Source organism: Plasmodium vivax, chromosome 11 (genome assembly GCF_000002415.2).
Source record: "Plasmodium vivax chromosome 11, whole genome shotgun sequence".
NCBI lineage: Eukaryota > Apicomplexa > Aconoidasida > Haemosporida > Plasmodiidae > Plasmodium > Plasmodium vivax.
In genome coordinates this window covers 121087-137503 of record NC_009916.1, presented here as the reverse complement: position 1 = coordinate 137503, position 16417 = coordinate 121087, and the positions used below count along the sequence as shown (strand labels likewise).

The 16417-nt window shown below is 44.1% G+C and overlaps 5 protein-coding genes across 5 annotated transcripts; 3 read left to right on the top strand and 2 right to left on the bottom strand.

Annotated features, from left to right (window-relative positions):
* Positions 1-432: 432 nt before the first annotated feature.
* On the top strand, positions 433-4509 carry PVX_115345 (alanyl-tRNA synthetase, putative). The gene has a single exon (XM_001616409.1). The coding sequence runs from the start codon at positions 593-595 to the stop codon at positions 4184-4186; it is 3594 nt and encodes a 1197-aa protein (XP_001616459.1). The 5' UTR covers positions 433-592; the 3' UTR covers positions 4187-4509.
* A 1370-nt stretch (positions 4510-5879) lies between these two features.
* On the top strand, positions 5880-9320 carry PVX_115350 (hypothetical protein, conserved; the record flags this gene model as incomplete). Its single annotated transcript, XM_001616410.1, has 1 exon — positions 5880-9320. One exon carries the CDS (start codon positions 5880-5882, stop codon positions 9318-9320), a length of 3441 nt encoding a protein of 1146 aa, XP_001616460.1.
* A 1735-nt stretch (positions 9321-11055) lies between these two features.
* On the top strand, positions 11056-11808 carry PVX_115355 (hypothetical protein, conserved; the record flags this gene model as incomplete). Its single annotated transcript, XM_001616411.1, has 1 exon — positions 11056-11808. One exon carries the CDS (start codon positions 11056-11058, stop codon positions 11806-11808), a length of 753 nt encoding a protein of 250 aa, XP_001616461.1.
* PVX_115360 (hypothetical protein) lies at positions 11531-12798 on the bottom strand (the record flags this gene model as incomplete). The annotated part of the gene is made up of 4 exons (XM_001616412.1): positions 11531-12157; positions 12284-12310; positions 12475-12657; positions 12744-12798. The coding sequence occupies 4 exons, from the start codon at positions 12796-12798 to the stop codon at positions 12045-12047; spliced, it is 378 nt and encodes a 125-aa protein (XP_001616462.1). The 3' UTR covers positions 11531-12044.
* Positions 12799-13553: 755 nt separating this feature from the next.
* PVX_115365 (26S proteasome regulatory subunit rpn11, putative) lies at positions 13554-15490 on the bottom strand. Its single transcript, XM_001616413.1, has 3 exons — positions 14853-15490; positions 13932-14694; positions 13554-13823 (listed from the first exon to the last, which is right to left on the bottom strand). Exons 1-3 carry the CDS (start codon positions 14994-14996, stop codon positions 13795-13797), a joined length of 936 nt encoding a protein of 311 aa, XP_001616463.1. The 5' UTR covers positions 14997-15490; the 3' UTR covers positions 13554-13794.
* Between the last annotated feature and the right edge of the window lie 927 nt (positions 15491-16417).

Below are 16417 nucleotides of genomic sequence, written 5' to 3'. Positions count from 1 at the left end.
TTACACGTGCATATACAATTTTGCTTTTCCTCGCGGATGCCAAATTTTTAATCTGTGCGTGATGAAGTTATACGCAGAATTTTGCGAAAGTGGGAATATTTCCAAAGTGTGAAAGAGGGAAAAAAAAAAAAAAAAAAAAACATACCTTTTACGCCTGCACAATCGTTGGCGCAGTAGAGGATAATCCTCGCCGAAGGAGTTCACTGTGTTGAAAGTTTATATGCGAAAAGGATAGGGGGAGGGGTGCCCAATTTATGCTACACCATTCGGAAGTTGCAGCTTGTGGTTGGCTTCCCCACGCGCTCCCCTTTTATATTTTCTTCTACGTTACCATTGAATAGGCTGCGTGCCGATGTGAAATTGTACGGCACAGAGGGAGAGGCAACCCATCGGGAAGATACCTTTTTTTTTTCTTTTTTTTTTTACATACATTTCTGCTACACTACGTGAGCGTTTGCGTCGCTCTAGTTGGCTTCGTAACCCCGCAAGTGCATGAGCAGGAGGGGTAATCACCTTTGTAGAGGCGTGCGGATGGGATTTGGCTTCATTGGAGGCACCGCAGCGCGTATCGCCGAACCTCCGAGTTATATATATGAGAGGAGCGCTCTTCCCCGTGAGGCTTCTATTCCTCCTTTTGAGCATCAAGCCTAAGGGAAACAACGCCCTTCGTAGAGGTAGAGGCTCCATAAAAGCTTTTCTTCCACCTAGGGGGGGAAGCGACTCGCCAATTTTTCATACCACGAGAAGCAGCCACGTGGGTTGTTCCCCCTCTGCGATATTCACCCCCTTGGAAAGGATCCCCCGACGGGCGTCTTTCCTGTTTGGGAGCAAAGAGAGAAACAGTCGGTGCATGCGTTTGAGCAGAGCACTTAGCGGAAGAGACATCTCGGGGCTATTCAAAGGAGTAAGAAGAGGCACTCTTTTGAGTAGCAGCTTGACGTATATTGCTCCTCTGTGTGTAAGTGGCAAGCCCGGTTGGGAAGTTCCGAAGGGGGCAGCAAAAGAGATAAAAGGCACATTAGGAAGAGGAATAAAAATGAGTGGAGGGAGTGAAAACCAGGTGGAGAAGCGGTACAATGAGGTGGAGGCCGGGATGAACGGAGTGGTGGGGGGGTACGACGGGTCGCTCAGCACGGCAAAGGTGGGGGCAAAAGAAGGCTCTAATACGGAGGGAAAAGCGCCCGCGTTGGCCGCGTCCTCCGCGCGACGAGCGCTCTCCGCGGAGGAAGTGCGAGGGGGGTTCATCAACTACTTTAAGGAGAAGAACCACACGGTGGTGGAAAGCGCGTCGGTCATTCCGTATAACGACAATACGTTGCTATTTACAAACGCAGGGATGAATCAGTTTAAGAAAATATTCCTGGGGCAGGTAGATAAGAGCAGCGACTTGGGAAAGTTAAAAAGAGCCGTAGACACGCAGAAGTGCATAAGAGCAGGGGGGAAGCACAACGACTTGGATGACGTGGGGAAGGATGTATACCACCACACGTTTTTCGAAATGTTAGGAAATTGGAGTTTCGGAGATTATTTTAAAGAAGAAAGCATCGACTACGCATGGGATTTACTAACCAATGTGTATAAGATAGATCCCAATAGATTATATGTGACCTATTTTGGGGGGGATGAAAAATTGGCTAGCTGTCCTGAAGATTTGGAGACGAAAAAAATATGGCTAAAATATGTAGACGAAAGTCGTATCTTACCATTTGGTATGAAGGAGAATTTCTGGGAAATGGCAGACACGGGTCCATGTGGCCCCTGCTCAGAAATACATTATGATCGAATCGGCAATAGAGATGCATCCTCTCTAGTGAATAAGGACGACCCGAGTGTCTTAGAAATCTGGAACATCGTGTTCATGCAGTATAATAAAGATGAGAAGAAGAATATGAACAAGTTGCCCTTCCCATGTATCGATACAGGGATGGGGTTAGAAAGAATAACCTCCATTTTGCAAAACGTGGAGAGTAATTACGACACGGATTTGTTTATGCCCATTTTTAAGCAAATAAAGGAAATTTTTAACTACTTACCCGAGTATGGAGGCAAGGTTAACGAAGAAGATGTTGACCGGATTGATTACGCGTACCGAGTTGTTAGTGACCACATTCGATGCGTAACCATTGCCATCAGTGATGGTTGCCTGCCTGGAAATGAAGGACGAAATTATGTCATAAGGAGAATCATCAGAAGGGCCATCAGAGTAGGTAAGCAGATATTCCAGGTAGGGAGCAACGTCCTATGGTTCTACAAATTGGTAGATTCTGTGTGCCACATTTTGAACAAGTGCTTTACAGATTTGAAAGATGAGGACAGAGTCAACTACATTAAGAGCGTCATTAAGCAGGAAGAAATGGTTTTCAACAGGACCTTAGAAAAAGGAGTCGATCAGTTTAATAAGATTATTAAAAGGGGAAACACCTCAGGGGGGGATAACCTCTTCAGTGGAAAGGACGCTTTCGACCTGTACACTTCATATGGATTTCCCATCGATCTGGTACAAATCATGTGTGAGGAGAAAAATTTCAAATTAAACATGACCGAATTTAATGAGCTGTTTAGGAAGCACCAACTCGTATCAGATACGAACAATTTTAAGATTAATAAATTTTTTGACTTGCCAGTGGAGAAGGCCCATGAGTTGAAGGAGAAGCATGGCGTGGCAGCCACGGTGGATCATTACAAGTACGAGTGGAATAATGCTGATGGGAAGAATGTCATGGCGAAGGTGGACACAGGCGTGGTGGTCATCTACGATGGGGAGAATTTCCTAGACAGTATCGAAACAGCGAGTGAGGATAAAAAGTATGCCCTCATTTTGAGGGAGACCAATTTTTACTACGAAAATGGAGGGCAGATATACGACACGGGGGTTATTCAAAATGAGCAGATGAAATTTGAAGTCGTTAATGTGCAAAAAATGAACGAGTATGTGCTCCACATTGGTGTCCTCCAAGAGGGGAAAATACAAAAGAACGACTGTGTACATACGGTGGTAAATTTTGATAGGAGAAAATTAGTTGCATGCAATCACACCGCAACGCATTTGCTCAATTTTGTCATAAAGAAGGTCTTAACAGAGTATGTTATGCATTCGAAGGGGGGCGCGCAGAATGGCGATTTGGCTCACACGCCGAATGAGAAGGAACAAACTGGAGGGAACTCCATTTTTAATTGTGACCAGAAGGGGTCCCTAGTGGATGATGAGAAGCTGCGATTCGATTTCTCCTTCTTCCAAAATGTAAGTGACGAATTGGTCAGCAAAATAGAAAGCCAAGTCAACGATTTGATCAGGCAGGAGTTATCCGTCTCCGTTCGAACCATGGACCTTAAGGAGAGCAAAAAGATTAAAGGAATCAGAGCCATCTTTGAGGAAGATTACGCAGACGTTGTTAACGTAGTCTTCATAGACAACGACGTGGATAAAATTTTGAACCACCTGGATGTGAACTACTCCTATTTGTGCTCCATTGAATTGTGCGGAGGTACCCACATCGCCAACACCAAATTTATAAAGAAGTTTGTCATAACGTCGGAGGAGAGCATCGGGAAGGGAATTTACCGCATCAATGCTGTTACCAATAAGAAGGCGGAAGAGGTAGAAGCCAAATTTGACGACCTGCTAGCCAAGTACAAACACATCTTTGATGACCCCAATGAAGGCAAGCTAGCCGACGTACAGACGTACAAACGGGTTCTAAAGGAAGATAAGTTTCTGCCATACATTAGGAAGAACCAAATATTGCACAACTTGGAAAAAATTGAAAAAAATATCATCGAGAAGACGAAGAACATGCAGAAGGAGTTATTCAATAAGGCTACCACTATTGGGAAGGATTACGCGTTGGAAGACAAAAGTGGTGTTCTTCTAGATGTCAAGCTTTTTGATGCTCTGTCTGGAAACCAAAAGGTGTTGGAAAAAATCGCCCAGTCGTATTGCAAACATAACAAACTGTGCAGCTACTTCTTCATCATTGATGATGAGAAGAACACCTACTGCGTTTTCGAAGTGAAGGATTCGTTGAAGGGGACCTCTATACAGGCAGATGCCTTCATGAAGGAGATAATGCAGTCGGTGGAAGGCCATTCTGGCGGAGGTAAGAACAAGGCTTTCGGGTCGGCAGCAAAGGGGAAGGGAGCCACCATAAAGGAGCTGGCACAGGAGGCGGTTAAGAAGTACCACTAGGGATAAGCGGCGTGGTTGTCAGGCTAACCTGGACGCACGCCTTATTTTAGTGCCCTTTTGGAAGGTTCTCTCCCCGTTTGGTGATATGTATAGTAAAGAAGTGAGGGGGGGGGGGACCTTTCCACGGGGGTATTCTCCCAATCGGCGCGTGTGCTAACGCGTCATTTTTTTCCCACCCCGCATAGGGGAATAAGCCAAATGGGGGTACCTAATACACCTCACATGCTGATCCTGCTCTGCATGGGTTTCTTATTTTTTTTCCCCCCCAACGATTAGCGGTTAACAATAACACTTGAGTGTTTAAAAAAAAAGCAATATAATGCGAATGTTTGGAAGGTTTTGAAAAAGGGGTGCGCTGGCAAAGGTGGGTATGTCGTGGTGAAGGAATGCCTTCCCCCTTCGTGGGGTTGACCTAAGCGCGTGGGCAATTTATCACCCCTAATGAGGAGGCCCCTCTCCTGGTGCGCGTTATTAAGCATTTTCTCGAAGGCGACAACTGCGTTGCGCGTTCAAAAGGACCTACTGGGAGAAAATTCTAAATTGTCGTTTTGGATGCTAGCGGTTGGTTGATGATAGTGGCTGGTTGATGCCAATGGCGCTTTGGCTTTTCCATTGAGAGGGGAATCTCTTCGAGAGGTGCCCAGCTAATTGGTTCATTTTGCATCCTCGGTATGCGCTGTTTTGTACTTGCGATACTCAAAGGGGTGGTGCAAAATTAAAGTTCTGTTCACTATCAGCTATTGCGTTGTGGCAAGCTGTAAAAGTGGCTAACCGATTTGCATTTTCACTGGTTCGGCGAACCGGGCGTAGTGAGGATGGCCGCTTATTTTTAGCTTTGCTAATTCTCATTGCAATTTTCCACTCTTTGTTTGAAATTACAACAGTGGTAATTTTTGCGCCATTCTTTTGCAACAAAATGGGCAGCCCCTTCACAGAGATGCAAAAAGGCAAGCCATACAAAACTTTCCACTGTTTGTGATTCATGCTTTTCCTTTGAACTTCAAATAGGGAAAAATTACCTAATGTAGCGCTATTTAAGTTACATACAAAATGGAGTATTTCTCGCAAGCTATGAAAAAAAAAAAAAAAAACAGCCAAAATGGCTTATGCAAGTATTTTATTATGTACCATTCAGGTATTTTTTTTTTCTCGTTAGCCCAGAATAATGCAAAATGGCTAGCTGGATTTCAAAAAATGTTTTAGAAAAGGAGATAATAAAGACAGTTTCTTATGAACGGGTCAGGTGAAGAAGTGAAATAGCTACATTTTTTTTCACATTTTGGCTTCATTTACACACTTCTTTTACTTTTTGTAGCTATTTAGAAAAAAAAAAAAAAAAAAAACGTTGTATAGGTTTTTTCTTTTTCGCATTTCCTTTTTTTCGTCAACACATTTTTTTTTAAAATATCAACTTAAAAATTACATAATGATACATTTAAATATATTTATTTTAAAAATAAAAATGAACAAAAAGAATGAGCTCCATTTTGACATTAAAAAAATGCATTATTTGATTGGACGCTGTGTATACCAACAAGTTTGAGTAAGACGCGGTTTTACGAGTTTGATTAAGCAGACGTGTGTCTCGTCTTTAACGATTGCAGTTTGTTCTACATAGCAACGCGCAATTTTGTTTTTTGTTTTTTTTCAAACCATACACTGTCGCTTTGATTACTATATAGCATAAATAAACATGGGGAAGTTTAACACATTAGCCGCTATTTTTTGCTTTGTGCTTGTTTGCCTCCCGGCTCTCTACCATGGGATGCTTCACGATAAAAAGATCAATTTGAAGATAGAGTTGGTCGACAAAGATGTGTTGCTATCGCATGATCATTTGAAGAAAGAGAAGAACATTTTTCAGAATGGGAAAAAAATTAAAATTAAAATTTTCGAAAAAATAAAGGAAAATGTCCTCGAGCGGGCCTTAGTCGTGCAAGAAGTGGACAAAATTAAAGGCATGGGTGCATCGAAGAGGGGCAGCGCCGCAAGTCTGCAAAATTTGAGTGGTGATGCGGCGGACGATGGTGATGACGGCGCTGATGATAATGGCGATGACAGTGATAGCGATAACGATAATGATAATGAGAATGATGCCGCTTCGGAGGGGGAAGAACAGTCTGGGAGTGAGGAGGAATACCCTGCGCACGACGCGAGAGGCATGAAAGTTATTTCAACCGAGGAATCTACCGAAAATGATGTCCATATGCTGCGCAAGGTCTATCAGAAAAACTCGGATGAAGAATCGACTACCTACTGCTACATGAGGTACACATTTAATTTAAATTTGGAAAAATTAAGCGAAAATAACAAGAGCGAGTTATTCAAAGGATTGGATAAATCGCTAGACTATATGTCCTTTTTGCCGAAAGACGATCAAGTTAATGATACCGAAGAGATCCTAGATCATGAGTACAAGCAGATGGACAAGTCGACCGAGTCAAATGACTCCATCCTGTCAAGCGTGGAACTGAGGAATGATAATCTTAATTCGTGCCCTAATTCGGAGTATGCCGAAACGATCGATGATATTGTTAGCTACTTGGACAGTGCGAGTAGCAGGACAGCCATCCCCTCGTCAATCAAAAATAAATTATTGAGCGAAAGGGACCTTCTGAAAGGGTGCGATGAGGTGGAAGCAGGTGACGCGAGTTCGGCCGGTAATGCGTCAGACGACCACGCGCCTGGCGACAACGCACCAAACGACAATGCTGAAAAAATTGCGCTTTACGAAATGCTGGCAAATTTAAAGGACTCCTTTATGATGAAAAAAAAGGTAATGAATTTACTACGCAATGGAAGCACTAACGCGGAGGATGCTAACACCGGCAGGGTTGCAGAAGAAGACATGGACCAAATTTTCATAGACTCAGTTGAGCGGACATTTGATTGCTACGATGTTCTGAAAGGGAGTGAGCGGTTAGAATCTATATTGGCGAGCGAGGAAGAGGGGGAGACCCCAGTGGAAGAATCTCCCAACACAAAAGAAGTAGATATTAAGAATCACCAGTTTAGATATACCCCGGGGGAAAACTCGGAGGAGAACCCTTTGGCTAGTGGTGATGATGAGGACAAATGTGAAGCTTTTTTTAAAACAGTTTTGCAAAGTGAAGTATTTGCAGACGATTCTACTGTTTCGCGAAGTGTGCGAGGGGGACATTTTCAGATGATCGACGATGAGGTGAGTAGTGATGAGGTGAGCGACGCGAAAGCGAGGAATTCAGACGGGGAAGACGCAACATATGAAGATTCCTTTTACAATGGCTCCTCACTCATGCCGATAGTAGATTATGCCTCTACGAAATTGCGCAGTGCGTTTATGGGCGATGACCGTCAGATGGATGTGACAGCTAGCGAAAGTGACAACCCTATGGAGGGTACTTCTAACTGGCAAGAAAGCCAAAAGGTTTTGGAAAATACTGCGTCCTTTGCTGATATGTCAAAAGGGATGAGGAATTACGAAGTGGATGACGCGGGGGAAGAAGCGGACGTGGATGAAATGGAGGTGGATGAGGTGCAGATGGATGAAGTGGAGGGTGAGGAGAAGGAGCATGCGCAGGGGTATGAAGTGGAGGATAAGGTGGGAGACTTCGAAAATGACGACGACGATAGGGATGAAGATGACGATGATGATGACGATGACGATGATGATGAAGATGACGATGATGATGACGATGACGACGATGATGACGATGACGACGATGATGACGACGATGACGACAATGACGACGACAGCACCATTGGCGACGACAACGACAACGACCGCGATTATGACGATGAGGCAAGCAGCCGCTCATCACTAAGCGTGAAGGACCTGTTGGGCAATTTATTAAAAACGGGGTCGAACCACTTAATAGATAAAGCTACCAATAAAGTGTACAGTGTCGTGGGGAAGAACATTGACATAGACAAGCTATCCAAGAAGGCCAACAAAATGGTGAGGGAAATGAAAAAAGCATCTAAAAAGGGTTCTAAAAAATATAAGAAGGCAAAAAAGGGGGTGAAGAAATCTGTTAAGAAGGCGAAAATGGTCTCAATGGAGAATGTGGATAAACTTAAAAAGGAAGCGAAAAATGGAGTCGAGAACTTAAAAGATATCGGAAAGAGTGGCTTTCGCAAGCTTAAGGATGAGGCAAAAAAGGGAGGAAAGCGTCTCAAAAAGCAAGGGAAAAAATTCGTCGATAAGGCTGTGCATGTAGCGAAGGATGAGATTGATAAAGTGAAGAAGGAAACGAAAAAGAGTATCGATAAGGGGAAAAAAAAGGTGAAAAAGGTGGCAAAAAAAGGAGTCGAGAAGGGGAAGAAAAATGTGAAAAAGATGAAAAAGGTGGCCAAAAAGGGCATCGACAAGGTGGAGGAAGTGGTGCAGAAGGGCATCGGTAAGGCGGAGAAAGTGGTACACAAGGGCATCGGTAAGGTGCAGGAAGGCATCGATAGGTCGCAGGAAGTGGCCCAAGCGGGGGTGAACAAAGTGCAGAATGGCATCGATAAGGTGGAGAAAGCGGCCCAAACAGGAGTGAACAAAGCGCAGAATGGCATCGATAAGGTGGAGAAAGCGGCCCAAACAGGAGTGAACAAAGCGCAGAATGGCATCGATAAGGCGCAGAAGGAAGTAGAAAAAACAAAAAAGGAAGCGAACAGTACCAGCGGAAGCTCCAATAAAAGCACAGCTGCAAATGGCCACAAAACGAATAAATCACCCAACACTGGCATAGACGGTAGTACGGTGATGCCTAAGGAGAAGGCCGCTCCAAAACAGAGTCATAACGACCCCTCGGGGCACAAAGGTTTGAAAATCAAAACGTCCTTCTTAAGCGAATCAGCCGAATTAGGTGAATCAGGCGAATTAGCCGAATCAGGCGAATTAGCCGAATCAGGCGAATTAGCCGAATCAGGCGAATCAGGCGAATTAGGCGAATTAGACGAATTAGGCGAATTAGACGGATCACGTGAGAATAACTTAAACAGGAAGAAAATAAAAAGCGAAATAAAGAAAATTAATAAAGAATACAAAAAGTTGAGAGAGATGGAAAAAAAAGTGAAGGAGGGGTTGAAAAATCCCGTGCCTTCTGACAGGAAAATAATTCAAGAATTCGATGATTTTGAAAAATCGAGTGAAGAGAAAGAGGAGTAGCTGCAACTTGGCCTATTCTGCGACTGCGCTTACTACTGTGTCTGCTACTCCTGCGCCTGCTACACCTGCCGCACACTTCTTTATTTTTAACGTAAAAGCTCTGCAGATTCTCCAAAAATTAGCATGAGCAATATTTTTGTGGCTTTTCCCATTTACAAAAATGGCTCGCGCCATGTCTGGTGCATGCGTAACTGCAACCCTTTTAAATGCGTTACGTTCCCTGGCGGGTTGCGATTTTTGTTGTTTAAATTTGGCATTATTTGCTAATTTGTTTTTAACTATGGATTATGTCGTCCGCATGTATGTACGTATGTATGCACGCATGTATGTATGTACGTGTGTGTGTATTTTTTTTTTTTTTTTTGTTACGCGCTGCTTAAGCGGCTCGTTACGTAATTGATTGATTGGTTGATTGTTGAATGATTTGTTTTACAGTTTTTTCATTTCTAGCTTATTTGCTAAACCCAAACTTTGATCTTTTTGTGACTGATTCTTATTTGTCGCGTAAGCTCTGCGTGATGTGCTTGTGTGTTCCTTGCGTCCATCTTTTTGGTGATGCAGTGAATGTATGGACTGAGGAATGGGCGAAGAGGTGAGAGGTCGTTAAAATTTGTTTGGCCCTGCGTCATTCGGCGTTGCGACTGAGATGGGGGTGTGGAAGAGACGGAAAAATGGGAGAGGTGGAAAACGCGCAAGTGGGGACCAATTCTCAACCATTTTAAAGAACATCGCTTTGCAGGGAGCAACGTTGATCTAGCCTTTCGCATTATGAGGTAGTCTAAAATTAAAAAGGAAGAAATTGCCACATTAGTCCGTACAATATGCTAATTTTGAAACGTAGGTTATTGTTCATTTGGGGGATTTATTTTCTTTGTAGCATTTTTTTTTTTTTTTGACGCCCTGGAGTGGCGCAACAATTGAGGAGTCTTTTTTTCAATGCACTGTCCGAATTGAAAGATACTGTTGACCCTTTCGATGGAGTTCTTTAAAAGTATGATATGTAGAGTTATCTTTATTTGATGTTTTCTCATTAGCTTTTATCTTCCACTTGTTTTGAACGTTTTGAGAGAGAGAGCATGATCGGTGTGTGCAGCTGCACGTTGTTTTACAGTGGGGGGCATATGGCTATGTTGTGCACTTGGCTAGCTAGCTAACTAAAAAAAAAAAAAAAAAATTATGAACGTTCATAAGATATGTAGCTGTTTTTATTATTATTTTTTTTTTGTTAGCTAGCCAGGTGGGAGAAACGCACAACGGTTTTGTAGCTCGCATTTTATAATTTAGCAGGCTTCTCTGAACGCAGATTTTTTCTGACATTCACACAAGTGTGTGCGTAAATACATTTACTTATGAGGGAAATAAGGAAAGACACTCTTTGTCCATTTTTCAGCCATATTAATCAATTTGTTTATCGCAAATTCCCACAAAGGTGTTTCATCGTTTGTGCATTTTGAGAGAAGAGGTTTATATTCTCTTGTTCATTTTGATTCCTAATTTTGTCCATTTAGCTTTTGCAATAAGAGATGCGTGTCTGGCAAAGGGGGTGGCAGTTTTTTTGTGGAAATCCTCACTGTATGCACTGCTAAGGCGATTTGATGTGTTTCGTTTTTCTTTTCCTACTTTGCTCTGATTTTATTTGCTTTTCGTTTATTTGTTTTTTTTTCCTCACCACGTGTGCACATTTACATAACAGAGAGTGCATGCATTCCCCATTTTTGTTGGCAATTTTTACAGAATGAAGGTGTCCATACGTTGTTTTAAATGCATTTTGTTGATTTTTCTCTGTGCCGTAACGGCGTATGGGAGTGCCGAAAGATGGGTGGATAATGAAAATGCAGGTGATGTGGGTGAGCGTGGCGCGTCCATATTGAACACAACTGATGCTGATGTTGATGATTCTGGGGGGAGGCTCAAAAAGACGCCTCACAGGGGAGGTCTGAGAAGTGTTAATTCGGGCATAAATGAACCGTCAGCGAAAGCATCCTTTTTAAGCGTGCGGGGTGCGGCCACGATGGGGGATGAAAACGACGAAGATGATGATGAGGAGGAGGAGGACGATGCGAGTGACGACACGGATGACTCCGCCGCTCCAGACGAGAGAACGGTCAACCTAAGCGTGCGAGACCAAAACGGAGAGCTCACGTACAACGCGAACGATACGGAGGTGAACCAAATGGCCATACTGAAAGATATAACTGATAAAGTTAAGCGAGAAGAAACCGAAGTGAACATGGACAGAGTTAACCCAGTTGATATCCCAAGCATTGCCGAGGAGGAGAGAAAGATAAACGAATTTTACGAATACGAAAATGAGGTATTAAAAAACATTCGCGAAAAGAAAAAAAACATTAACGCAATGATTAATGAAGATTTGGATGAGCTACTAAGGCCTGCCCAGAGGGAGTATATGAAGGTGGCTAGAAGCATAAAAAGTAAGCTGTTGCATGAGTACGAGCAGATTCTTCGGGAGGAATTGTCCCAAGAGTAGGGGTTTCCCCCCCATGTGTGTGACACGCACTACGTATGTGTGTCTACATGTGTATGTGTGTATCCGTTTGGTGCCTATCCCCTTGTTGACCATTTCGGTGTGCACACCGTTTGGTTGATGACTTCGCGGGGCAGTATATAACTACATTTTTTTTTCGTCTCCATTTTGCGCTGTTATTTTTTTTCCTTTTTGAATATGCCGAGTGGCGCGTTATATTAAGCTGAGCTGATGGCAACCTACCTGCACCGGGGGTTGATGCAAATTTTGCCCACTCTGTTTTCTTCATTCTTCCACGAGTTGATGTTGAACAAGTCTTCGATCCAACTGGTGTTCATAACTTCGTTGTTTTCTGTGAAGTGGGGGAAAAAAAAAAAAAAAATAAAAAAAAAATGCGTTGCAAAAGTGAGCAGGCGAAATTTGGCTACATGTAGATACATGTAGCTGAATTTTAGAGGGAAAAACGTATGGATGTTACTCATCGTTTGGTAGTGGTAAGAAATTTCTGTAGAGAAGGAGAAGGGAGAGGGGTGAATAAAAAGTGTTAAAATGTGAGAAGTGACCACTGGGGGTGCGCCTTAAAAAAGGGTAGTATGTGCAGCAGCCAGGTTACATTAACCATGAGCTTTCCTATAGGGGGTCCAAAAAAAAAAAAAAAAAAAAACTCACTTATTGAACAGTCCGGGCCAGCGAAAAAATAATCCTCCATATACTTTCTACACACACAAGTAATCGTTGAGTGGTCGGAGCCATCAACATTTTTAAAATAACAGTCGGATTCGTTTTTACAGTAGGAAAGAATTTCTTCGTCGTTGGTCACAGACGAGCATTCTTTGTAGCTGGAAGATACACCTGCATGGGGGGGAGGTAAAAATGAGGAGTGAAGGTGTTCATTGCGGGTTGGAGAGGAGACTACTTGGTGGGCACTTCTGGCTTACAATTCAGTTCGGAGAGCATCACACAGGATAGGAAGAAAAGGGTTTTCTTGAGCATATTTCTTTGGCCAAGTATGGGGGGAGGGGGGAAGTGACGGAACAGGATAGCTAGTATGTGGGTATAATGTGTGCAATTTTGGCAGGGGGTGACATGGTACATTTGGTGGGCCTCTTAAAATAGCCAATTCGATCTACTGGTGTGTTTATCGGTGTATGGGAAAATGGGCACACTTGTGGGGAGAATAAATAAGCGCCTTACGGAGGTAGAAATAAACGAAAAAAGGTGAAAAAAAAATTTGGAAAAAAAAAGAAAACCTGGGTCATCCCCCTTTTTGCTGCAAATGGAACATTTTAATTTTTCGTTTTTTCAGGGGAACTAGATTGACGAACATTTTAAAAGCGCTTCGTAAAAATTGCGTCGATTTATTGCTTTTAAAAAAAGGAAGAGAACGGAGCTGCAAATGATTTGCTCCCATTTCGCTGGTGCGTTGGGCGGCAAAGCGTTCGCGCCTTCCCATTTGGGAGTAACACCAGTGTGAGCAAACATCAAAAGGGAGAAAGCCGCTGTGCTGTGCTGACATTTTAAAATGTCGGTACGCATAAATGAGTAAACGTTGCAAGGAGAGAGTGTGTGTGGGTGGGGTCGAACTGAATACACACAGGTTAAGGACGTGCCTCACGTTAAGTTAAATTTTGAGATTATGGGGTTACAAAAAGGGGAAGGTCTATGGCGAGATGTGCAAAGTGCGCCTGGTTCACTCTGCCTCTGTGTTTAGCTCTTTTGCAGTGGTTGCACGGCGAGAGCTATCACCCGTATGGCGATCCGCATATACATGGACGGCTAATTCTGGGCCGTCTTGCATGGCCAATAATGGGGGCCACCTCGTCGAAGGTTCGCACCGTAGAAGGAGAATCGTTCCGCATGCCTCCATCACCAGGTAGGTGTGCCATTACGGAAAAAAAAAAAAGAATGAAAGAAGTAGGCAGGTAGGTAGGTGGGTACATAGCTAGCTAGTTAAGTATGTAATTTATCTTTCTCTTGCACCGCGGGGGGCTAAAAGAAGAGAGTGTTTGCCATGGTTCCTGTGGGGAAAAAATAAAATAAAATAAATCAAATGGACGTACGAATGAGGCGCAGTGGAGTGGGCTTCACCAATTTGTGCACAACCACGCGTTGCCCAGGGGCCGTACCGATGCAGGTGAGAATCGAATCGTTCAGCAACGTTTCCACGGAGTTTTGGATCCTCTTCTTGGCATCTATCTTGCCGATATTCTCCAAAATAATCTCCTGATTAGTTTTCTTCATCTCCCCTCGTAAATTCTTGTTATACAGAGCTGTAAGCTTTTTAATGCTGTCCAAATTTTCGTCGATATTTTTCTTTTGCTCATTAAAGTCAATTAGCTTTAAGGGGTTGCCCCAAACATCTTTGTGTAAATTTAAAAGCATATTTTTTTCCAACTCGTTTTTTCTATAATTTATAACTATGGAGTAGTAGTTTCTGTTCAGGCCGTGTACAAGCGCTGTTAGGGTTGGCTTGGTGAGGTAGCCAATATTTGAGGTGGTTTGTCTGGGCTCTTGTCCGAGCATGAGCATATGTGGGTTTATTAATCGAAAGCAATCGATCACGACTTTTCCTTTGACGGATTGGATTGGGTCTACGACTACTCCAATTGTCCTCGGGTTTAATTGCTCAAAGCTTTTCTGCGTGTTTACATCTGTTCCGGAGAGCCAGCAGCCAAAGCCTGGGTGGGAGTGGTACCAGCCAACAACCATTTCGTGTCTTCCCGTTTTTTTTAATTCCTCTAGCATGTTCGTTTGGTACACGGGGTCCACTGCCTCCACACTCACGCTGTTGCCTGATTGCGGCATGGCAAAGACGTCCACAATTCGGATGGTGTACTCGTCTACTATTTCGCCCAGCATCAGCCCCATCACTTCCATGGGCACTCCAGCCTGGGGGGGGAAGCGGTGAAGAGGTGAGACGGTTAGGCGGCAAATTCATGTTGCAGCGGTAGAGGGGTGAACCCCGATTAGGGTTCTACCAATGGGAATCTCCACGTGGGCCGCTCCGTGTGGGCCTCTCCGCGTGGACCTCTCCTGGTGGGACTTACCCGGCCATGCTTCAAAATCTTCAGGAGGGCGAGGGGGGAGATGTACACCTGCTCGCTGGTGTCCGCCAGCGCCTCATTGTTCATTCCATTTCCGTCCGAGAAGGAATAAAACAGCTCGCGCAGGGAGGAGGGAATTCCCGCCATTTATTTGGTAGTGGTAGGTCGAGCGGTAAACTGGGATGGCAAATTTGTGGGGTTGGTTCGCCCACTAAGAGATCGTACCAATGGGTAAGCTATATATAAACGCACTTATCTTTTTGCAAACTTGGCGCGGGGAGAGCACGTCGAGGTGAAGATTATCCGTAAGTACTGTATGCTGAGGGGGAATGCGGCTCACTCGGAGATGGGAGATCCCCTGGGGTGTTGACTCTTCCACGGTGTACGCGTGTTCGCATGGGAGTGCGTACGAATGGCGGACAGTCGTGTGGGTGCACATGGGGTTATGCGGCGGCCTGTTCGCCTCTTCACTCCCTGGAGGTTCAAGGGGGGGCACATATGCATAAATATATGTATTATATACATATATGTATATTCCCTCGCTCTGTTCGCTCTGGTAATGGGAAAAATGAGGGACGGTTTGGGTGGCCGTGAGTTCACGCGCGCATTTTGGTACTCGCGGGGGAAGCAGAAGGGGGTCCAAAAAAACAAAAAAAAAAAAAAAAAAAAGTACAAAATGGAGCAAGTTGTTCCAAAGTTTAGCAAATTTTTGGTAAATTTTTGCAACTTCTTGGCTGAAAAACCACACAAAACACTGCACAGTACGGGGAGAGAATCCTCCTCGTTACATTTTTAATTCCTGCTGTGCGTATGCGCAACGTGTGAGCGGCGGGGCGAAAGTGAGGGCGGCTGGTTCTCATCGGCCCGGTTTGAAAATGCAGTCGGTAAAGGCAAGAAGCGAAAAGAGGCGATGTATAACGACCACAAGCAGGATAGCCTATATCGTATGCTTCCAAAATGAAGAATTAGAAAAGGAGGAATTGCCAGTGGGGCTCACTACACAGGGAATTACCCAACTGTATGGTAAATCACGTGCGGTAAGCTGTGTAAAAATATGTTGCGTTGTTCGCTTGCGCGTAGGAATATGCATGTGAAGAGTACCGCGTGAGTTATTTCCAGTGAGGTGGGAAGTTACCACAACTTTGCTCCTTTGGGAGAGGCTGCACTGTGGTAATGCCAGTGGTACGGGAGACCCCTGTTCGCCCCCCGCGCAGTTGCACCCTCTATTGGGGTTATCAACCCGTTTGGTCCAACCAGGTGGGGATTTTTCCCCAAGATGCGCAATTATGCATTAGAAGTGTGCACAGTAGGAGGGGAAACGAACAAGGCACTACAGGTGAAGCGGCGCATCCGGGTGATCGTCGTGGGGAGAGACATGCTCGTAAAGAGTCCGCGGAAACGACGGGGCGAGAATTTTAAAATTTTAAAATGTTAAAACCAAAAAAGATAAGTTTTGAAAAGTCACATATCAGTGGGAATTGCGCGCACGGTGAGGCGGGGGCACGGCCATGAATTGAAATGGGCACATGGGAGAGGGCACGTAGGGAAGCACATATAAGGTTTGGTGG

What these genes read in the sequence shown, in the direction of transcription:
- PVX_115345 (XM_001616409.1), top strand. Translation starts at nt 593, where the DNA reads ATGAGAGGAGCGCTCTTCCCCGTGAGGCTTCTATTCCTCCTTTTGAGC.
- PVX_115365 (XM_001616413.1), bottom strand. Translation starts at nt 14,996, where the DNA reads ATGGCGGGAATTCCCTCCTCCCTGCGCGAGCTGTTTTATTCCTTCTCG. An exon ending in AGATTTTGAAGCATGGCCGG is followed by an intron (nt 14,695 to 14,852) that starts GTAAGTCCCACC and finishes TTCCCCCCCCAG; the next exon opens with GCTGGAGTGCCCATGGAAGT. An exon ending in TTCGATTCTCACCTGCATCG is followed by an intron (nt 13,824 to 13,931) that starts GTACGGCCCCTG and finishes TTTTCCCCACAG; the next exon opens with GAACCATGGCAAACACTCTC.